Source organism: Rutilus rutilus (genome assembly GCF_951802725.1).
Source record: "Rutilus rutilus genome assembly, chromosome: 5".
NCBI lineage: Eukaryota > Metazoa > Chordata > Actinopteri > Cypriniformes > Leuciscidae > Rutilus > Rutilus rutilus.
Genome location: NC_140213.1, coordinates 6185172 through 6209124, shown reverse-complemented (window position 1 = coordinate 6209124; position 23953 = coordinate 6185172). Strand labels below are relative to the sequence as shown.

The following is a 23953-nucleotide window of genomic DNA, read 5'->3' as shown; positions in this document are numbered from 1 at the left end:
GTTATTATTGTTCATTTATAGAACCACACTCATACTGATGTATGAAGCAAAGACAACAGTAAAAAACTTTATTGTGGACATGGACCAAGTGATTTATTGTTCTGCCTGAACAATCTGTAGCGGTTGTCACCTAGTTTAAGATCCGCACCTCAACAACTTTCATACACCACTTAAATGCCCTAATTGAACTAAGGCCTAATCCTTGTCTGTGAAACCGGGCTTAAAGGCTTTTGAATTATGGCACACACACACACACACACACACACACACACACAAAAAACCCCTTCTGTGGTCCTTGTGGCATTAGCTTTTTTTTTTTTTATCACACTTCCCCTCCCCCCCTTTTTTTATGGTTTGTATTGTGAGTTGAAATCTTGTGACCAAGAAATTTTGAAGTAAAAAAAATGGCAGAAAAAAACAGTCCATGCTTTTTTTAGAAAGCTACAGACATTTTTTTTTTTTATTATTGTTTATTTCAAACCATCTATTATCTACTTTTATCTCCTTTAATGTTCCACGGAAGAAATAAAGCCATACTGAATTGGAGTGACGTGAGACGAGGGTGAGTAAATTAATTTATACATGAATTAAGCATATAATTAATTAATGAAACAGTTTTCATTTTTGAGAGTATTAACATTTTAAGCTTTCCATGAGATGACCAGCAGCCCAGACAAAAGAGACCAGCGTTTACTACGTGAATAAACTTTTTTTACTTTGTTGGTGTGAAAATCTATCACAGAAAACAAGAGTTTTCGGCAGTTTCTCTCAGTGGCTGACTATAAGTACACCCCAGTGTGTCACAGAACAATGTCATTGGCCTCAAAAGTACGAAACCTTGCTGTGGAGCAATGCAGGAAGCTAAAAACTGTGTTAAGCAACACGAAATGTATATGTGTCACGATCAGAAGCTGAAAGATTCAGATAAACTCATTCATATTAAAGATGAAATCTTGTAAAACATACCTGGTTTACAATGAAGCAGTGTGACCACTGGTACATCCAAAAAACAACAAAACAGTTCAAGTCGTCTACAGCAAACACAAACTGCTGTGAAGGCAGTGTGAGTGTGAGTGTGAGAGTGAGAGTGAGAGTGAGGGCCTTTCCAAATTCCCACACTTGCATTCCACTGTAAGTTAAATTAATTAGATATTACACGTAATTTGGAAGTAAAACAAATTGTTAAAGTGTCATTTTATTGGTGCAAAGATGAGTAGGCTATGTGTATTTTGTAAAACATTTGCAACTGCTTTTTGTCACTTAATTAGAAGCACCACAAATTAAAATTGTCTTCTGTTACATAGGGACTACTGACCAGACATTTAGAAGTTTCTTTTAAAATGCAAACTATTTGAAACACTATAAGTGTGTCCCATCGAGTAATAAAAAGTTCTACACACATTTGCGGTCTTCACACCTATTTTAACACTTGTGTCAAATACAGGAAATACGTCATGTAAGTAGACAAGAGCTCAAGTGCAAAGACCACAAGTGTGGGTATTTGGAAAGGCCCTGAGAGTGAGGGTGTGTTGCCTTGGTATTCCCTACGTTGTGGGGAAATGTTTGCACATGGATAATATTATTAGCAGAAAATGTTTTGTAAAAACAAAGATAATAACAGCACCATATAAGAGCAGAATTGTTGCTAATTATTATTTTATTTCAGTTAGTTTTTAAGTAAGTGTTAGTTTCGTTTAGTTTTAGTTTTTCATTTATTATGAGATTTTTATTTTATTTTATTTGTTTGTTTTTTGACCCGCTTCAGCCCACGAGTCCACTCCAGAGCTTTTTTTAACATGCTGGTTAAAAAAACATTGAAAATTAAGCAATAATTAATTGACTGTTAGAATAAAGACAGCGGGCCCTATTTTAACGATCTGAAACGCAAGTAACTTTGTGGGCGGGTCTTAGGCGCTGTTGCTATTATACCGGCGGGATAAATGACTCTTGCGCCCGACGCAAATCTAAAATGGGTTGGTCTGAAGTAGCTTCATTATTCATAGGTGTGGTTTGGGCGTAACGTGAAATAAACCAATCAGGGGTGCGTTTCCCGAAAGCATCGTTGGCCAACTATGGTCGCAAGTTCCGTCGTTACCAATAGAGTTCAATGGACATTGCGATGAACTTGCGACCATAGTTGGCCAACGATGCTTTCGGGAAACGCACCCCAGAGCGACATCTCACATTCCCTTTAAGAGCAGGCGCGCTTGTTCCATGGCGGATGCTACACTGTAACGGGTTTCTGTAATTTGAACAGTATTTTACTGTAATATGTACAGTAAGATACTGTAAAATATGTATACAGTATGTTACTGTAAACAGCAAAGGATTATGGGAAAATATATGGTCACTACTGTAATTCTTCCCTACTGTAAATCAATTTACAGTAGTGAACTTGCCTGTGAAAAACTGACCAATGGCAAGAGAGTACCAATACCGACCCGAATTTAGGTTTGCCATCAACTCACCAGTGCAAGAAACTACTGGAATGTCTCCTGCGGAACTTCAGTTAGGAAGAAAGTTACAAGGGCCGATGAACAAGCTTCTAAAAGATAAAGGTCTGATCTCTCACCAGATGCACCCAACTATGAAGTAGTGTATCGCTTGAGTCAACTGCAAGCAAAGGCAAGAGAGAACTGTAAGAAAGCCCACCTGAGACAACTTAGAAATTACAATAAGAATCGACGGGACGTCTTATTCAAAGAAAAAGACAGAGTGTGAATCCGACAGTTCCCACAATCCTTGGGGTCTGTGGTTAACAAAGCCTCTAAATATTTTCACGTTTTGATCTATGACATAAAACACACCAGTTATAACCTGCTTGTGATTTTTTTTTTTACTTTATTGTGTCTTAAAAACGGTGGTTGCTAACAAGTTGCTAAAAGGGACTACATCCTTTGGCGGAGACTTTAGACGTCATCATGACCAACAGGAAATCTCTCACTAGCCCGCGTTTCAAAAATATGAAGGCTACAAGAACATTTCATCTCCTGAAGGAACTGTGTAATTTTTAATTTCCCCCTTCTATATATTAATTCATATGTTACTATCCTCTGGTCTGTACATGTCATTTTTTGTTGTGCAGGTTGCACAGTATTTGTAGTGTTCTCTGTACATATTGTCCTGTGCATTGTTCATAATAAAGTTCGTTTCAGCCTCACGTTCTTAGAAGTTTACCTTTCAGTTAATATATATAACGTTATATATTTATTCTTTTCAAATTGTAGTTTTTCCAAATATTGTTGTACACAGAATTATGTGATATTAAGGTAACCGATTACCAGTTCTTTATTTCTGTGGAGAGACTGTCGTTTGACAATGGTGTTTTGTTTTGTCCCGAGATGCAACCACAAGTCGTCGAATGAAAGATGCTCGTTTTACCGTTTTCCGTCCGATGTTACCCAGCAGAGACTCTGGGTTCGTGCCGTAAGGTAAGCTCACACAACGATGATTTCCATGTGAACACCGTATTTAACGTTACTGCCTTAATGTGGCCACGACGAAACTTTAATGGTGCATATTGCTTAACACGCTAATGTTACTTTGACGGTCAGATGGAGTTATAAAGGCTAGCAATAATAAACGTTTTTCATAACCAAATCAACAGCTAAAATACCCTTTGTCTTTCTCTTAAAATATCTAAAAGCTTGTTTACTTTGCCACTGTTTAATAGATTAGATCCGCTGCAGTTTTATTAAAGGCTAACGTTACGTCGAGAAATGTGTTTAATTAAAATATTCAAAATAATACCTGGTTTATTGACTTTTATTGTAACTTGTTTGGATATAATTATAGAAAGGGTGGGTCCTGCACCCTGATATTTGTGAACTTGGCTTTTACCCACTTATAATAATATGATTGTATTTGTAAACAGCATTAGTTAAAGCTGAAGCTTGTGGAAGCTTGATGATGACGTTGATCCGCGACCATGGTGTGCTGTAGTCCGTTTATAGCCTACCGTTAGCATTTTATATCTGACGGCTTTATTTAGGCTTCAAAATGTATACATTTTGGATTAACTTGTAAAGATTATCTTGATAGACAAAACGTGTAAGGGTCACAACTCTTTGTTGAACACAGATCTTATTTTTTGCGATTTTCCAAAAGTCTATGGGGAAAATGCATAGCTTTTCGATCGAGGGAACCCATGCGCCGCTAACTTCCGGGTTGGCCTACAAAGTGACGTCATAACTTCGGCACTCTATATCGGGACTCTGGCGGCTTCAGTTTTCATCAATGGAAGAGAGCGAAGGGGCGTCGTCCATCTTTTTTTACAGTCTATGGTTGGGATTAACAACGCTGTCTCGATACCTGAAGGAGACTCGTCATCGGCTGTGTTTAGTGATGGCCAAATGAAGCGTTTCGAAGCATTATTGCTTTCTGATACAATTGTGTCGAAAATGGTTCATTACTCGACGCTTCATTCAGATAGAAATTGCAGCACCATCTCCTGGTGAAGTAAATGTAATGCAACAAAGCTGACAACCATAAAATGCAAGTAGGCTTATATGTTAACGACCCGTTTATTACGTGTTTACCGAGGCGATCAAAGCTGAAACAGTGTTAGTGCTGTGAAACTCATTTATGTAGGTGATTTTTACAGATACTGATGAATTTCATGTGTTCACCTTGATAATAAAACATTAAAGCATGATGTGTGTGTGTAATTATTTCTTTAGACAAGGACAGAAGGTCAGACCAGCTTAAAAAAAGTTGAAAACCATCACAGAAATTCTAATGGTTTCTATTAAAATACCAATAGGAACCATTTACCATTTAAACCACTACAGAATTCTTTTTTGTAGTGTGTTTGGGACATATTCCATTAGGATTTAATGCCCCCACCAATAGAACCCAACACATATCAGTAGAGACCCACAGAGACCACTATAATTCCCATTACAACCAATAAAATTCCCATGAAAACCATTAAATCCAATAGAATTTCTGTAATGGTTTCTATAGTTTTTTTTAGCAGCGCAGTATCATGTGTGAAAGCTTTATCTTGTTTAGCTGTGGGAAGCAGAACTCTATAACTTGTTAGTGAGACTGATATTTTTGTATGTTGAAAAGGATGTGCTTGTGTAACTGGTTGTACTTGTCTAATGTAGCAGAGGGTTTTTGAAGTTTCTGTCTTTGATGCATGTTTTTATGTTCATATGTTCTCTAATTAATAATACAAATAAATAAATAAAAAATGTGGCAGAGGGTACATCGAAGGCTTAAACAAAGTGTTCATTAAATGGTATGGTTTTTATTCAGAAATATTATTTTCTCCACAGTCTTTGGTGAAAGGCGATTTCTTTTTTTTTAAACAATTTCACCAGCTTTAGAGAATATCCTCTCGCATTGAATAGATGATGCAGGAGTACACAAAAACAGTTTAGAAAGCTGGTATAAATGAGGATATATTGCTTTGCTTTTATCAGAAATACAGCCGCCAGGTTTCAAACCTGTCAACACTGGATTGGGCTGTCAAAGCAGTCAGGTGGTTCACTACAGGAGTGAACCAGTGTGTTTGCTTCAGAAGTCATTTTCACGTGACTAGTGACGTAATGATACAAGCTCCGAAGCAGTGGTTCATTGCACGGACCGCTCGAGTTTGAAGCAAGCTTCGGAGCGTCGGTGTCAGTCGTAACATCACTAGCTGTGTTTGGGCTGAGTGGGAGCTGAACGCTGTGAGTGAGTTACCCCTTTTCATTGTGAACTGAGACACTCAACGCCAAGATACAGTGCGTCTGACTCCCGGTAGGACTGTCTGGAACAGTAGGCTACACTCTTCCTCTTAATAAACTATTCACTCGCCTTCAACCTACAAAAAAGACGCTACAAACTGAGATCACCTACACACACACACACACTTACCCCTCAACTAGCGAATGCTAAAAAATGTCCGAAGTGAAACTTATTGAATTAAGTAAAAGAGATTAACGCATTGAGTTATTGCTTGTATGTGAGTTGAATCAATCACTTTATTATTTTTGTTTTGTGGACATTATTACATGAAGTGTTTGAAAACTGAGGAATATTTGGTTATGTATATTCAGTATGATTTTGTGATTTATACCATGCTTATATTTCTGAAAATGTGGTATGAGAATGTTTTTTTTTCTTTGTTTTTCTTGAAGTAGACTAAGTGCTTTAGAGAGAAGAAAATAAATAAAAAAAAACCCTGAAAGAGTCATACAAGACTTAAACAAATCATTTTATTTTTGATGTCATAACTGTGTGCAGTTCTGTAACGAGTGATAGGTTAATTTCATGATTACCACCATCACAACTTCATTGAAGTTATATTTTAATGCTTTTGTGTTTGCTAACAGATCCTTTGCATTCCCCTGAGAAACTTTGCATTGACTCAAACTATATTTGAACACTTCTGCGAGCAAATTCAAAGTTAATCAGGGGAATGCAACACTTTTCTAGAGAATGCAAAAAGTTTGTGAGGGAATGCAAAATCCCTGAATGAATGAGTGTCTCTGGACTCCATAGCAGCTTTCATTGGCCAAAGACTGCCCAGACGCCGTCTGACTGACATGTAAATCAACCAATCACAGTTCTCTTTGTTCCTCGTTATGTTTAGGGGCATGAAAGTGTAACAATTCTTCTAACCTCTGTTTGAGGTTCTTGTGACTTTTTTTTTTGTGTGTGTGTGTGTGTGTGTGTTTTTTTTTTGTGTTTACATTATCCTTCTATACTATTCTTTACCTGCCTCAGCCCTGCCTGTCGTCTTCTCATCCAGAGAGGTTTTCTGACCCAGGGGACGCAGGTATTATCCTGTGTCATCCCCATAAGGCTCATTACTGAACCAAGACCATCTCCTCCTTCAATGTCTCCATCTAAGGACTTATACAGAGAATGAACTCTCTATCGCCCCCTAGATCACAAGGTGTGGTGACACCACCACTTTATTCTTTTATTCTTTATTCTATGCACTGGCCAACCATTTGGTTCTTTGTTTCGTATACTTGCATATTATGTTTATGGTCTAACATTCACCGCCATTTGTTCTGCATATCTGCCTGAACGGCTCTTAACTGCAGGATGTTCTGGGGGGCATTTGTACTTTGCTTGTGTAAATAGGTGTAAATCGCATGAGATCTAAATGATCCTTACTACTTGGTGTATGAAAGAATGAAAAAAATGACCCATTTGTCATGAAATGGAAGTTGTGGTAGTCTTTTTCTACCCTATTGTATTTGTAACATATATTTGAATGAAACGGCTTCTCAAACAAGGAACAAAAAATGTAGAGCGGGACTTGATTTTGTCCATGGGGAATTGATTGGATGGTTGTGGTTTGCTATTGCTGTGATCTCATGTGAGTGACAGTTTGTGTGAGTAACGGTAATTTACCTTTGCGGCAATAAACACTCATCAGAGAAGAGATTTGGCAAGAAATTCTTATTAAAGATTACGAGGGCACATCAATTGAAAAAAATATATAATAATGACGCTAATAATGATTCATTAAAATAAATAAATAAATAATGGTGCAAAGGTAAATCATTTATAATAAAAAATCCAATATTCAATTTTTTTTTAAAAGGAACTCAAATTTGATTTCATATAGACTTTAAATTCTTTAATTGAACAAAGAATTATCACAAAATATAACCATAAAAATCATGTATCATAAAAATAGAAACATACAGTCAAGTATTCAGAGTTGAATTATAATTATTGGAGGGTTTTCATTCTTTAAAAGGAGAAAGGAAGTAGCAACGATATAGTTCTGAACATAATACTGTAGATTGGAAGTTAAATATGCTGATGCTTATTAAAATGATCATTACTGGCATGCAGAAAGTAGACTAATTGTTCAGTGGTGATCCATATTCCACTTCTCACTTCAACAGTTTGCATAAATGTCTTCGTAGGAGAGATTCTTTTTGAATGTGCATTCAGGGTTAACGGTGCAGGTCTCCTTATTTTCACATGTATTTGACTGAAGCTGATGGCTTTTTGTTGCACTTGATACATTGGCATAAATGTCCTGATCTGGGTTTGTTTCCTGAAATGCATTAATACATGAGCTGTGAACTTGTACTTACTCTGTTAGCTTTATGATAATTCACTCACAACATAATATTGGTCTGAAAGCAATGAAGCACTCATCATGTGTAACACTGCAGTATTAGCCCAGTTTCAGTGCGCTGTAAAGTAACGGTAATCTACTGTGTTTGTCAGCAATGTACTGTTAATTTACAGCTCTCTACCGTTAATTTACAGCTCTCCTTTTCTCCGTAGGGAAAACCGATTGCTAAAAACTAAAACCGATTGCTAAAAATACTAGTTTAAAAACTATTATTTATACTGATAAGACTGTGAGCTTACTTCATTTGAGTCCACTGAAAACGAATATCTCTTAATATAAAACTGCAAACATAATGTGTAAAAGTGAATTAATTAAACTTTAACTCAAATCTTTGCGGTTCGTATTTAGCGAACAAAAGCACACAAGTATGTGCTAAAGTACTTAGCAAGGAGATTGTCACTGCATCAGCAACTACACAGTTACTGCTTTTAAATAAAGCAACAGGCAGCAAAACATCAGTATTTCTCTGCTCATCTTTGACTGAAGCACAGGCTCTACTCTCCAGCACAATGGTGACCCACAAAACGAATTAATTACACTAACAGATCTCTCCTATATCATCTTGTGCAAAAACACATAAAACACTTCAATTTAATATTTACTCTCCTTTTCAGGTATTGACTTCGCATAACTTTTTTCAATGAACTTTCACTAATATTTCAGTGAAATGAACCTTCCGTTTAGTAATCTGATTGTTACGGTTTACAGTATATTACTGTTTTTCCTTGATTTTACGGTAATCTACTGGCAGCTGTGGTTGCCAGTACATTGTTGTTGTTTTTAATCAGTTTGATGCCGTAAATTAATTTACAGTTGATTACCGTTAAATTACGCTTCACTCTGTTTTTTTTATTTTATCTGACACATTTAACCCTTTTAACCCCACTGCAAAATCTTCAGTTTTAAATGAACACTTGTGTGTCCACACTACAGTGTTGAAGTAACACTGAAGCAGTGTTGAAGTTAATGATATTATTCAGTGATTAATTAACTGATGATTGAGCATTAGTGATGAACACCTGATGTTAACAAGCAGAATCACTGAAGGACAGAGGAACAACAAGAACAGGAAAAAAAGCGAAACACAAGAACTAAAACTGACTTCCAGCTACAGAAGACATTAAATCTCTCAAGATCTCAGCAGTGGAGGATTAAACAACTCCAAAAAATAGCATTACCAGCTTCACTTATTACTAACCAGATTGACTTTATTTATTTTTGCATACATCTACAGAAATTCCTACTGAGAATTAACAGAGGTTTAGATGTTGTTTTGTTTAATTTGACGTCACCATTATGGAGATCAGTGTTTGCTTTAGTTGGGCTCTTGACCCTTGACTTTAACATTAGTTTTTTCTTTGGCTGCTGTAACTGTGTGTTTTTAAGACACATTTGTTGTGGCAGAAACAAAACCAACAAAAAGGAGATCAGATGTTGCTGGTTATGTTTTGATTTTGACGTCATCATATGATGTTTGGATCTTATCCCGTGTCTAATCCCTTATCAAAAGGGAAATGTTGTTTTAACGCACCTAATTTTATATTACTACACTGTGAAACTATAGCAAAAGATCAAGCAGAGCTACGCAATAAGTTATGAAGGATTTTAAAACTCATCGTTCACTAAAATGTTTTAACTATGGCTTTATTTAGACACACACAGACATTAAGAATCAGCCAATGAATCTCAACAATGGTGACAATCAACAAAAAAGATATCAACGCTGAACATCACAAAACACGCTACTAAAACTCAACACAAAACCAATAGAAAAAATGAAAAGTAAAAATGAAAGAAAATAACCAGACAATTCAGCTGCATAATTTATTCATGCCACAATGCATGCTGGGAGTCATGGACGATTTTTTTTGTACTATGCTGGTACCCATCATGCATTGCAGCATTAAACTTTTGATTGTCACCATTGTTGAGATTCACATGCCGAGTCTTGATGTCTGTGTGTGTCTGGCTGATATAGAAGTTAAAAATGTTTTGAGCATTAACTGTTTTTTTAAATCCTTCATATTTTCTGGTGGTCAAAACTCTGATAGATCTCCATCTGTAAAATCACAGTGACACCACAATCAAAAATACAAAATATCACCCATATAAATACATTAGACAATAAATGAGATCAGTGAATCTGGCCACTAGATGACGATTGTGACTATTAACAAACAGTCACTGTCATCTGATCCTGTTTTCTTTCAGCTTCTTTGCCATAGCAAATGTATTTTAAACACAGTTACAGCAGCCAAAGAAAAACTAATGTTCAACAGTCAAAGGTTAAGAGCCCAACAAAAGCAAACACTGATCACCATCATGGTAACATCAAATGGAAATAAAATAACATCTAAACTAGGGCGGGGCGATATATCGCATGACATTGTTATGCGCATCTCGTCAGTAAAGCCAGTTCCGTGATTAGTAGTAAATCGCCATCACCTGCTTTCAGAGCGGACGTGTCGCCTGCGATAATTAATGCGATATGGCTCAGCTTGTCAGTGAACTATGGCTCTGTGTTGTAAATGCCGCTCCATCTAAAAGCAGGTGATGGCGATTTACTACTAATCAAGGAACCGGCTTTACTGACAAGATGCGCATAACAATGTCATGCGATATATCGCCCAGCCCTAATCTAAACCTCTGTCACCTTTTAATAAGAACTTAGACGTCTGACAGAAATAAAGTCAATCTGGTTAGTAATAATTCAAGCTGGTGATTCTGTTTGTGGAGTTGTTTAATCCTCCTCTGCCGAGATCTTCAGAGATTTAATGTATTTTATTTTCAGTTGATTTCATATTTTTTCTGTTCTTATGTTCCTCTTTCCTTCAGTGATTCTGCTTGTTAACAGCAGGTGTTCATCAGTCTCCAAATTAACTCACTTGTTTTCATTCACTCCTTCAAGTGGACTATATTAGTGAACTAATGTAGGAAATAGTGAATGAGGGTATAGTGTGTGATTTGGAACACAGCCGCTGAGTGTCAACTTTGAGTGCTGTTAATTCACAGTATATTCCTGTAGGCTACTTTCTCGAAAACGCCAAATATCACCCAGAATGCATTTTTTTCTACGGTACATTGCTGTTTTAATGGAAAACAGCTTGTTACTGTGGAAATTTTGCCGTTTTTTACAGCAATTTTTTTTACAGTTGTTTGCCTTGCCCTTAAAGACCTCAAACTGAAGTTTTGTAACTTTTACAGTCAAATTTACAGTCTATTTCAGAAAACAAATGGACTAAGAATAGTGAAGACATGTTTTATCAATCTATCTAAATCACTTCATGAGAAACATATCAAGATACTTACACTTTTGTGTGTTTTTTTGCACCTGCATATACCAAAAAAAAAAAAGGAGAACATTCTCATTTATCTCAAATAATGTATAAAATATTTTATATCATTTAAATTTCTAGCAGGATCCTACCTTCTGTAAATCAGAACAAAAGGAAGTGCAAATAAAAGCAATGAGAACAGTGCCAAAACTGCGAGGAAAGCAGTGAATGATATGCCTGCAAAAACAAAGAGAACTGACAAACATGGCTTTTGTTCCTGTTCATTTCAGTAATGACAGTAATGTACAAATATATGGTAAATCTGTACAGCAGGGTTCCTCAGATCCGGTCCTAGAGAGCCACTGCTCTGTAGATTTTAGGTCCAACCCAAACAAACACACCTGAACAAGCTAATCAAGAGCTGTGTCCCAATTCAGAGGCTTTTTGGCACACACCTGAACAAGCTAATCAAGAGCTGTGTCCCAATTCAGAGGCTGCGTCCTTCAAAGGCCACGAAGATCAGAACGAGCGTTGTTAAATGGGACGGTCTAGCCTACGGAGGATTGTTCTTGACGCCTAGCAATTGTGACAGCTGCTGTTGATGAGTGGCAGTAACATTTGTACTGGACTTTTTTGAAAGTTATATTAAAGGGGATGTCTAACACTATTTCATGCCTTCTGACATATTTACACTGTTAAAGAGTTGGATTCTCATGCTAAACATGGCCGAAGTTTCAAAAAAGCTCGAGAAAGATTTGACATTTTGTTTTTAGACCACAAAATCAACAATGTCATCAAAGAGTGTTTTTGGTTGTGAGGGAAAGACAATCTTGTTCAGCTTCCCAAAGAACCCAGCGTTAGGGAAACAGTGGATGCAGTTTGTTTTTCCGGGGCAGCAACGGAGTTGTGCCAAGTGTGTTTCGGTGACACAACATTTCGGTGACGAATGTTCTATAAACAAGGCCCAGTTCGACCCTGAATTTGCAGATCGTCTGAAACTGAAAGATGGAGCGGTCTCAGCGATACAATATCCCGGTCGTGAGTCGGAACTGCAGGCGGTAAAACTGCATCAAATGTCTGTGTTTTGCTGGCAATCGGCAATCAAAAGTTATCCAGGGAAAGTGTGACGATGTATTGTGTGTGTTTAAATACATTTGTTTAGCTGACCACCATAAGTGTCCATTTTTTATTTTAAAACCAGTCTGTGCTTGTGACTCTTTAGCTCCACCCACAGCATGCCTCCAGACTGTTTTCAGAAATAACCGGTACAGATGTATATCTTTTATAAATCTGATCAAACTAAAGACTCTTCGGAGATATGCAGGATTCAATACTACTCTATAAGTATTCAACATTTACATGAGATTGGCAGAAACTGTGTGTGTTATGTACCCTTTAAACTGTCTGAAAACAAAACAGGGTTCACAAACAGTCTAAATATGTTCGACATGGTCCATTTCTGTATATAGCAAAGAGTATAAACTATATATATAATCGAATCTTAGTAATATATAAGCCAACATTTGAAATGCTTTAGAGTTATTTTTTTTCTATTTTTACTTTTGCATCATTATATATGAGTAAGCTGAAACCCAATGCTTATGTTTAAAAGTGTAATTCAGCAAATTCTCTCAAAACAATCCTGTAGTCACCAGCGCACAAAGAGTTGTATCCTTCATTTCATGGGAAACGAAGGACGCATTTGGAGGCCGCATCTGAAGGAGCCTTTGAATATGGACAGCCTCAGTCGCGTCGTGGTGAAGCAATGGCCTTCGAATGCGACCTGTGAAGGATTCAGCCTCTGAATTGGGACACAGCTGAGGTCCTTAGAGTAGGTACTACTAGATACTAGGAAAATTGCAGGTAGGTGAGATTGATTAGGATCTGAACTAAACTCTGCAGGACAGTAACCCTCCTGGGCAGGATTTGGGGAACCCTGCTCTACCGTCTCAAGCACAGACTGACCTGGGACAGTGATCTGTAGGATTGTGGAGTTCCCTGCACCATGTAGGTTCTGTGCCTCACAAATGTATTCCCCACTATTATTATGGGTCGCAGTAAAGGAAAGCACACGTGAGGCACCCACTTCTTCCACTATACCTTCCTTCTTCATGAAACACCTGTGGACCGCTGAAGGGTTGGCATTACTTTGGCAGGTAAGGGTTACAAACCAGACTGAGCCTGTAACAGAGATCTGTGTTTCCTTAGGAGGATCTGTGGGCCAGAAAGAGAAGAAACTGAGCATTTTCATGAAAAGAGAAAAGCTGCAAACTGTGTTGGGTTAAAACCTCACACTCCACATTGAGGATGATGGTCTTGTGGCTGAGCAGAGGTTTGTCCTGTCTGTCTAGCAGATGGATGGAAACACAGTTCACTTTCAGCTTATGATGGTGGAACGATGGGACGAAGTTCAAAATGGCAGAAACATTCTGTGTCCCATCAGCATTCAGCTGTGTCCATTGTGTTATGTTCCCACCAAATGCAGGATCCCATGTTACATTTGGAGAGTTACTGGGGCAAGGCGCTGGAACAGTGCAAGTCAGATTCCCCACCTCACCCTCCCTGAGTCCCGGCACCATCACATACGGCTCAGCCAACGAATCTATCAGGATATGAAGAGGAGAAAGAGTGATGGTAATGGTATTCATTTGTATAGAAACTTTGAGCATTTACAAATAATTACACTTTATTTCAAGATGCCCTTGTTAACGTGTAATTAGGTAATATTACAGTTTTTTTACAGTCGCTATAGGATACATTTCTCAATTAATTGATAAGATAACAGTACAATTGATAAAGACTTTTGGGAAAGCAGAACTCAGAGGTGTCTGATCTAGTTCGCAGCTAAGAACAGCTAACATAGGAAGTGTCTGTGTGAATGACGTAAAGAAAACTTTTTGTTTCTCCTGTCGTGAAGTATCATACGCCAGTATAAGGCGCCAAGGGAAAGTCTTTAAAGACGCTGATTCATTCAGTAACAAACCAAGGGTAGGGATGGCCAGTATTTAAAATACCTGGGCGCATTTGAAATACAAAATACTATTTAATGAAATTTGTATTTAAATACATTTAAGTTTAGTATTTTTGTAAAGTTAACCTCTTTATTAGGCTACTGATTTCCTGTATCAACTAGTTCATTCACGTGAGCTGCAGCTGCAACCTAGCATAGGCCTATATACAGTATCACAAAGAGATAGATATACAGCTGGAGATTTAATTGTTATTTGTGTAATTGTGTATATTTTCACATGCAGATTATTGTTCCCTACTTGAGTTTGAAAATAAAGCTTAAAATAAAAGCTTAAATAAAAGCTTTTAATAAAAGCTTAAAGCATTGAGCACAGGGTGAGAGCATTTTCTGCATTAATAAGGATGAGAGAATGTCATCTGTTCATACTGAAGTGGTTTATTTTGCAATAATTAAAGTCAGTAAAGTGGACAGCATACAGATTGCTCCTGTCTGCCTCGCTGCCTGCTGTGAGTGTGTTTGTTTGCTTCGGTGCTGTAAGCTCCGTCTTAGCCTTATATTTCTTTGTTTTGAACCATCATTTTACTACAATTTCTTGTTTATACTACTACATTTTACCCAACATCTCAGATTAACCTGACATCGCTAGCTTTTGTTATTAGTACTACTAGCACAAAACGCTAGTAATTCGCTAGCCTGCTAACGCGCCACCCGTGCGCTCAGCTATTTTTATTTATTTATTTTTCTCTCGCGCGTCCGCGCCTTTGAGTTCATAAAAGCTCAGGTAAGTAATAATCAGTCAACAAACACGGTGAGTAATGTCTTGTCCTGTTATTGTCACCTGCACTTCATGTCACATGTTTAGCATAGGCTTCTCTGTCGGCAATATAGGATTTATATGTGATAAATGTAAGGAGACAGTTAGGTTGACAGAGAAGATTTCAGAATTAGAAACACGCATCCAAACTTTAATTGAGGATAGTAAGAGTGCTAGTGCTTTAGATGTTTTGGATGCGCATAGCATAGTGAACACTTTACATGAGTCGGTTCCGGCTGAAGTAGAGTCTGTGCAGCCGGGCAAATGGGTGACAGTGAGGGATCGCTCTAGTCGCGGATCTAAAAACCACTCTTCCGTTCCGATTACCATAACAAATCGATTTGCCCCGCTCAGTGAAACACCCACTGAGAATGATTGTGCCCTAGTTATTGGCGATTCTATTACACGGAACGTGAAAATAGAGACACCAACCACCATAGTCACATGTTTGCCGGGAGCCAGAGCGCCTGACATCAAAGCAAATTTAAAAGTGCTGGCTAATGCTAATCGTAAATTCTCTAAGATCATTATTCATGTCGGCACTAATGATGTTCGACTCCGCCAGTCGGAGATCACCAAAATTAATATTAAAGAGGTGTGTGAACTTGCAAGTACGATGTCAAGGACTGTAATTTGCTCTGGCCCCCTTCCTGTTCGCAGGAGTGATGAGATAGTTAGTAGATTGTGTTCGCTTAACGGTTGGCTGTCTAGGTGGTGTCCGCTTAATAATATAGAATTCATAGACAATTGGAAAAGTTTTTGGGGCAAACCTGACCTGTTGAAAAGAGATGGTATTCATCCCTCCTGGGATGGTGCTGCTCTTCTCTCTAGTAATATGGCTCATAGTCTTAGAGCTCAAACATGACAATCTGGGGCTCAGGTCAGGAAGCAGACAGACTGGCTAAACCGACTGTCTGCTAGCGGCCTCGCGTTACCCAGGTCAGATAAATCCTATCACATAGAGCCTCTTTCACCTAGCTATCATCATATAGAGACTGTGTCTGTTCCCCGAATTTGGAAATCCAAAAAACGTTTAAACCCATCTAAGGTTAAAAATTTAATTGATGTTCAACAAATAAAAAACAGCTATATTACAGATGAGCAAATGCTAAAGCTTGGGTTGCTGAATATTCGATCGCTTACTTCTAAAGCACTCGTTGTTAACGATATGATTTCAGATAATAACCTAGATGTGCTGTGTTTGACAGAAACCTGGCTAAAACCAAACGATTACATTACTTTAAATGAATCAACCCCGCAAGATTACTGTTATAAACATGAGCCTCGTCTGAAACGCAAAGGGGGTGGTGTTGCTGTAATTTATAGTAATAGTTTCAAAACCACTAAGAAATCAAGTTTTAAATATAATTCTTTTGAAGCATTGGTGCTTAATGTAAAAATATATAGTGTAAACGATAAACGTTTGAGATTTGTGCTGGCTACTGTATACAGGCCACCAGGGCACCATACAGACTTTATCAAAGAATTTGCGGACTTTCTATCAGAATTAATATTGACTGCAGATAAAGTACTAATTGTTGGTGATTTTAATATACACATCGATAATGAAAAAGATGCATTGGGATTGGCATTTAAAGACATTGTAAATTCAATTGGAGTTAGACAACACGTGTCAGGACCTACTCATCGTCGTAATCATACTCTAGATCTAATATTATCACACGGAATAGATGTTGATGCCGTTGAAATTCTGCAGCAGAGTGATGACATTTCAGATCATTATCTAGTCTCGTGTAATTTGCATTTAGCCAAGGCTGCAAAGCCGACTCCGTGTTTCAAATATGTGAGACCTATCACTTCTGCTACTAAAGATTGCTTTATTAATAATCTTCCTGATCAGTTTCATCATCTCAGCATCCCAGATAGCTTAGAAGAACTAGATATTGCAACAGAAACTTTTAACTCTCTCTTTTCCAGCACTTTAGACACAGTTGCTCCGTTGCGCTTAAAGAAGATTAAAGAAAATAGTCCAACGCCGTGGTACAACGAGCACACTCGGGCCCTTAAGAGAGCAGCCAGAAAAATGGAGCGCAACTGGAAGAAAACAAAACTAGAGGTATTTCGCATTTCATGGAAAGAGAGATCATTTACTTACAGAGAGGCTTTAAAAGCTGCTAGATCTGCTTATTTTTCAACCCTATTAGAAGAAAATAAACATAATCCTAGGTATTTATTTGAAACGGTGGCTAAACTAACGAAAAATAAAGCTTCAAGCACCGAAGTTTCCAAGCAACACAGCAGTAATGATTTTATGAACTTCTTCACTTATAAGATTGATAATATCAGGGACAAAATTATAACTATGCAACCGTCTACTACAGTATCGCATCAGGCAGTGCATTGTAGTCTCCCTGAGGAAAAATTTGATTCATTCGTTGCTATAGGAGAGGAAGAATTTACTAAACTCGTTAAATCATCTAAATCTACAACATGTATGTTAGACCCTATACCAACTAAGCTACTGAAAGAGATGCTTCCAGAGGTCCTAGATCCTCTTCTTAATATCATTAATTCATCTTTGTCTCTAGGATACGTACCAAAAACCTTTAAGCTGGCTATGATTAAACCGCTTGTTAAAAAAAACGCAACTTGATCCTACAGAATTAGTCAATTACAGGCCGATCTCGAATCTACCTTTTCTGTCAAAGATATTAGAAAAGGCAGTATCCTCACAACTGTGTTCCTTTCTTGAAAGAAATGATATCTGCGAGGATTTCCAGTCCGGATTTAGACCGTACCATAGTACTGAGACAGCTCTCGTTAGAGTCACAAATGATTTGCTCTTATCATCCGATCGTGGTTGTGTCTCGCTATTAGTGTTACTCGATCTTAGTGCTGCATTTGACACCATTGACCACAACGTTCTTTTAAATAGATTAGAACATTATGTTGGCATTACGGGAAATGCACTAGCATGGTTTAAATCATACTTATCTGACCGTTATCAGTTTGTAGCAGTAAATGATGAGATGTCTCATCGATCGCAAGTTCAGTATGGCGTACCACAAGGCTCAGTACTAGGACCGCTGCTGTTCACTCTGTACATGCTACCATTAGGAGATATCATTAGGAAACATGGAATTAGCTTTCACTGTTATGCTGACGATACTCAGCTCTATATTTCTTCAAAACCTAACGAAACTTATCAATTCACAAAATTAACGGAATGCATAGCGGATATAAAAAATTGGATGACTCGTAATTTCCTACTTATAAATTCTGAAAAAACAGAGTTTCTAATTATTGGACAAAAAACTTCCTCACGTAATAACCTAGAACAGTGGTTCTCAATTCCAGTCCTCGGGACCCCTTGCTCTGCACATTTTGTAGGTCTCTCTTATCTGACACACTCAGTTCAGTTCATGGAGTCTCTCCTAATGAGCTGATGATCTGGTTCAGGTGTGTTAAATAAGGGAGACATACAAAATGTGCAGAGCAGGGGGTCCCGAGGACTGGAATTGAGAACCACTGACCTAGAATACTGTCTAACACTTGATGGCTGCTCTGTTAAGTCTTCGTCGTCGGTTAGGAACCTGGGTGTGCTCTTTGATACCAATCTTTCATTTGAAAGTCACGTGTCTAGTATCTGTAAAACTGCATTTTTCCATCTTAAAAATATATCTAAATTACGCCATATGCTCTCATTGACAAATACGGAACAATTAGTTCATGCGTTCATGACCTCAAGGCTAGATTATTGTAATGCCCTACTGGGTGGTTGCCCTGCACGCTTAATAAACAAACTACAGCTGGTCCAAAACGCAGCAGCTCGAGTTCTTACCAGAACCAGGAAGTATGACCATATTAGCCCAGTTCTGTCAAAACTGCATTGGCTCCCTATTAAACATCGCATAAATTTTTAAATATTGCTGATTACTTACAAAGCACTAAATGGTTTAGCTCCGCAGTACTTGAGCGAGCTCTTAACGCATTATAGTCCGTCACGTCTATTGCGATCTCAAAATTCCGGCCAGTTACTAATACCTAGAATATCAAAATCGACTGCTGGTGGTAGATCTTTTTCCTATTTAGCACCAAAACTCTGGAACAGTCTTCCTACCATTGTCCGGGAAGCAGACACACTCTGTCAGTTCAAAGCCAGATTAAAGACACATCTCTTTGACCTAGCTTTCACATAATACATTATAGACTTCTATAATTTAATGTTAGGCTGCATATATTAGGTCAGCCGGAACCGGGAACACTTCCCAAAAATCCTGATGTACTCGTTACATCATGAGAAGAATGGCATCTACGCTAATTTTAGTGTCTGTGTTTATCCCGAGGTTTTCCTGCAGCCTGCCGGATCCGGGCCGTATCCAGATCTGACGAAGGACCTTCGCCTGGACCCGATGACAACGCAGTGCTGAAGTGCCAACTAGTCTCTCCCTATGGAGGATCCCACTACCACTATACAGATAAGGCGTTGTCGGGAAAATCCGTTTCGCGTTCCTACCCCAAAGCAACAAAATAAAATAAAATTCTTTATCAAAATTTATAAGGAAAGACAAGTACTTTGTTTAGGCTTGGCTTGTAGGGAATTCCAAACCTGCGTATATTCAAACGCACATAACTATAGAACCCATTCTAAATGCGCATGTGAACGCCATCAGCGTTTCTCACAGGTTCGCGTTTAAAGTCTGTGTAGAGGGAATGGTGTCGTCTTAGCGGCCCCTAATTTAATAACAAATGATCGTTGCGACGGAAGCAAATCAATCAAAACTAACTTTAGATGGAAATAACTTAACTCTGCTATAAAGCCAAAACAATCTCTGTTACCTTAAATTATACGCTTATCTCTGTAAAGCTGCTTTGAAGCAATCTACATTGTTAAAAGCGCTATATAAATGAAGATGACCTGACAGCAGGGATTTACAATGCAGAACAACCCACCCCCACACAAACGCAAAATGAATGGTGAAATTATTAACAGCATTTTTGGAGCTGTAACAGTTTTATTATATTCTGAATGAAAATCAGCATATTCAAATATTCTTCGAGGTTTTACTCATGCCTTCATTTGTGTGTGTTTGTTCTGGATTATTTTAGACAAATATAAAAAAAATCACCATTTTCTCATTGATTTCTATGGGGGTCAAATTGACCCGTGAGGGAAGGATTTGTTAGCCTACTATTTTTATTACAACCAATTTTATTGTATTACAATTTTATTGTATTACAAAGCTGTTGCCGCAAGAATTTTTTTTTTTGCCGCGGGTTGATTTCCATCACTGTATGTACAATTTTGGCGCTCCAACACAAACAAAACACAACTATGTGTTTTGAGAGCAAAAGTACACAAAATTAGTGGCAATGTTTGCCCTAAAATGTAAGTTGCTTATAGCTGGCTACTATGTGCCCCGTAAAACTCTGAACATTTTTCAAAGATGTGATGCCACAAACCGCTTAAACTGAAAAGTAATGTCTGATTCTTCCTGGAACATTTGCACTGCCTTACCTGACACATTTATCTGCACAGCATTAGTTGCAGTCACACTAAACCCCTCAGATGAAACCCTGAAGAAGTAGCGATCTGAATGCAGGCTGGTGAGATTCATCATGACAGAAGTGCAGTTTTTCTTTCGTAAGTCCCCCACCACCTTTATCAGAGGTTCCTTCTGTCTGTGAGCGTTGGTAAAATTCTCTGTATCATAGAATAACCACAGAGATCCTCGTCTCCAGGTTGCGTTTGGTGAAAGGTCAAGATATTCTTCATTCGCTGTTGAAATTTCAAATCGGCAGGGAATCAAAAGGCAGGAGCCGCTGGTGGCGTTTAGGGTTTTGGGGACCGACATTTTCATGCCATTACACCAAGCTGGAATACAAATGTGCTATAATGAAATGTAATAAAAATCTATAGGCCTACATATACATTGTCCCTCAAAATATTTTGACAATATGCCACAATTAACAATGTATAGGCTACATGTATGCATTATAGACTATATAGCCTAGATTTGTTTGAAAGAAAATAGCATAAGAACACTTTTCAGTCAACGCATTTCACTCAATGAAGCTTGTTAGGGTTCAAAATGAACTTTCTGGTTGTCACAATAGAGCACATGTACACTTCATATACACTCTTAAAAATAAAGGTTTGGCACCTTTGGTTCCATGAACCTTTTTGGAACCTTTAATTTTAGGAGTCTATGATAAACATGCATTAATACCATGAACTAACAATGAGCAAAACATTTGTTACAGTATTTATTAATCTTTGTTAATGTTAGTTAATAAAAATACAGTTTTTCATTGGTTGTTCATGTTAGTTCACAGCGCATCAACTAATGTTAACAAATACAACTTTTGATTTTAATAATGTATTAGTAAATGTTGAAATTAACATTAGTCTAGATTAATAGTTGTAGAAGTATACTTCATTCTTAGTCCATATAACCTTATTGTAAAGTATTATTTGTTTGCATTATTTGTTTGCTGATCTAGTTAAATGAATTTCAGACATTTTCAAGTATGACATTAGTGTCCAATTTAAAAAAAAAAAACACTTAATAAATAAAATCTGGCGTCTTCAAATAAACACCCATAGCGTCTTCCAATCGACACTTAATAACCTTTATACTCTAGCTCTTTGCGTCTTCCGTCGACAACTGGCTGAGTCTCTTACTCTAACTTACTTGCTTCCCTAAACTGACCTGCTGCTCAGCAGAAATGAACAGACAGACTTTCAGCAAATGTCCTCTAAATGCTTTAATAACGGCCAGGAGAGTCTTCGAGCAGTTCTCAGAGAAACTCTCCCAAGAAGAATCAAGGCCGGAGGATCTCAGACAAATTCCATTGAGAAATCCCACAGTACACAAGAATACAACAGTTTTTATAGTATAGAGGTATGGCATAAATGTCAGGCTGCATTACATAATTTCCCCACTATTTGATTGGTTCTTCATATGCAAACCCCTCTGTTACTATAGGTAAAGCAAACTTTGTTTTAATGATGACTTCATTTGTTAATCACAAGATTCTAACAGACTGTCTAGTTTCATTCCCCAAACTATGTTATTTATACACACACATGCACACACTCAGTCACAAGTTCTCCACTGGTTTCGTACAGTACATCCTGTTCCAATGTTAGATGTTAAAGGTTAGATGTTAGAAACATGGTTAGTTTAATAGACAGTTTAAAATTCAATTATAGTTCAATTATATTCTTAATGAAAAATATAAAAAAAGACCAACCTGATAGAATGGTGCTGAATACAAGAAAATCTGCAGCAATCATTCTGAGAATCACCTGATGTGTAGAAATAATGAAGATTAAATGTAGCATCTTTTTTATAGTCAATTGTCTTGACAGTTGTAACAGTTTACAATGAAATAATTTCTAATTTAAAACACATTTGATAGTTTACCTCAAATAGATTTTCATGAGACTACAGCAGCTCAGATAAGAGTGACCTTTACTTTTCTCATTTGAATCAGAAAAATATTTTGCAAGCTCTGATATTTGATAACGCCTTCAATGCAAAAAGCAGAAGTAAAATGTGTTTCTCATTTATTTCATTTCGTGTTTAAGGTTTCAGCCAGGACTTTGGTGTGCATAAAAATCAAGAGTTCCCAGTTAAAGAAATGAAACCAAGAAACCAAGAGATGAATGAAAAGAGCAGGATGGGATGAAAAAGAACCAGTGGTGGAAAGAGTACAAAAAAATTGTGCTTAAGTAAAATTATGGCTACTTAAGTAATAATTTACGTGAGTACAAGTAGAAGTACTGAAAAATAATGACTCAAGTAAGAGTTAATAAGTAGTTTGCCTAAAACTACCCAAGTAGCTATGTTACAAAGTACTTTAGTATTATTTTTCTATTTTTACCCAAAATGGGGAGATGATAACGATATGGAGCGCTAAACACCCTCATGTCATCTGTTTCATTCATACTGGAAGCCCAGTACATACTGATTCATCCCTCATGCAGAAAGTCCACACAAGTGAGATTCATAGAAGTATTAAACGTATGACATTTCAGGAAATGCCTTATATGGATACAATAACATGCAAATAGAGACGTTTTGACTGATGAAACATGAAGACAAACACATGATAGCAATAATATATGTGTGTTCATCAAGCTATCTCAGGTATTTTCATAAGAATGATGTATGTCTTTAAAGGGATAGTTCACCCAAAAAGGAAAATTAGCCCATGATTTACTCACCCTCAAGTCATCCTAGGTGTATGACATTCTTATGACATATTTTTTTTTATCATGAATGGATGCACTTTTTGGGGTTTTACATTTTTTCCAGCTATTCACTGCCATTATAAAGCTCGGAAGAAGAATGTCATGTACACCTAAGAGGACTTGAGGGTGAGTAAATCATGGGCTAATTTTAATTTTTGGGTGAACTATCCCTTTAATGCAATGCTAATCAGCATAGCCTGTATGGCAGAATTTATTTTTTTTTATATATTCTCACTCTGTGTTAAGAAGCAACATGAAACCACAGAAGTAATTTCAAACACGACTGACATGTATTGTGATTTTAGAGCAAAACATGATATTAAACTCATAAATGGTAGTGTTTGACCGTATGCTGAGCAAACATAGGCCTACTAGCTTTCCCTGTTGTCAAGAGCAATTGTTTTATTACTAATTTTGAAAAGTAAGTTCAGGTAAGATCATTTGAATTTTTTGAAAAAAAAGAAGGTTAAGTAAGATGTCCGATAAAAAAAGAGAGATTTACAACATTCTGAAGAAAAAAATGCCAGTAAAAAAAAAGAAAAGAGAAAAAAAAGTGGGTTAGGGTTAACTTGTT

General features: G+C 37.3%; 2 protein-coding genes across 2 annotated transcripts in view; both read right to left on the bottom strand.

Moving 5' to 3' along the window:
- The window catches only part of LOC311290554 (myelin-associated glycoprotein-like), a 58919-nt gene extending 57889 nt beyond the window's left edge, over positions 1–1030 (bottom strand). Inside the window, exon 1 of the mRNA XM_084409106.1 lies at positions 967–1030. Within this exon, the coding sequence (XP_084265232.1) occupies positions 967–1002 (36 nt within the window). The 5' untranslated portion in view covers positions 1003–1030. The remainder of the gene's footprint in view (positions 1–966) is intronic.
- A 6619-nt stretch (positions 1031–7649) lies between these two features.
- Positions 7650–22619, bottom strand: LOC311290556 (myelin-associated glycoprotein-like). The gene is made up of 8 exons (XM_084409112.1): positions 22550–22619; positions 22377–22431; positions 20638–20994; positions 13667–13975; positions 13339–13587; positions 11526–11610; positions 11408–11429; positions 7650–8014 (listed from the first exon to the last, which is right to left on the bottom strand). Exons 2-8 carry the CDS (start codon positions 22417–22419, stop codon positions 7853–7855), a joined length of 1227 nt encoding a protein of 408 aa, XP_084265238.1. The 5' UTR covers positions 22420–22431; positions 22550–22619; the 3' UTR covers positions 7650–7852.
- Positions 22620–23953: the final 1334 nt, after the last annotated feature.

What these genes read in the sequence shown, in the direction of transcription:
- LOC311290556 (XM_084409112.1), bottom strand. Translation starts at nt 22,419, where the DNA reads ATGATTGCTGCAGATTTTCTTGTATTCAGCACCATTCTATCAG. An exon ending in TGTGCAGATAAATGTGTCAG is followed by an intron (nt 13,976 to 20,637) that starts GTAAGGCAGTGC and finishes ATATCCTGATAG; the next exon opens with ATTCGTTGGCTGAGCCGTAT. An exon ending in TTTGTTCTGATTTACAGAAG is followed by an intron (nt 11,430 to 11,525) that starts GTAGGATCCTGC and finishes TGGTATATGCAG; the next exon opens with GTGCAAAAAAACACACAAAA.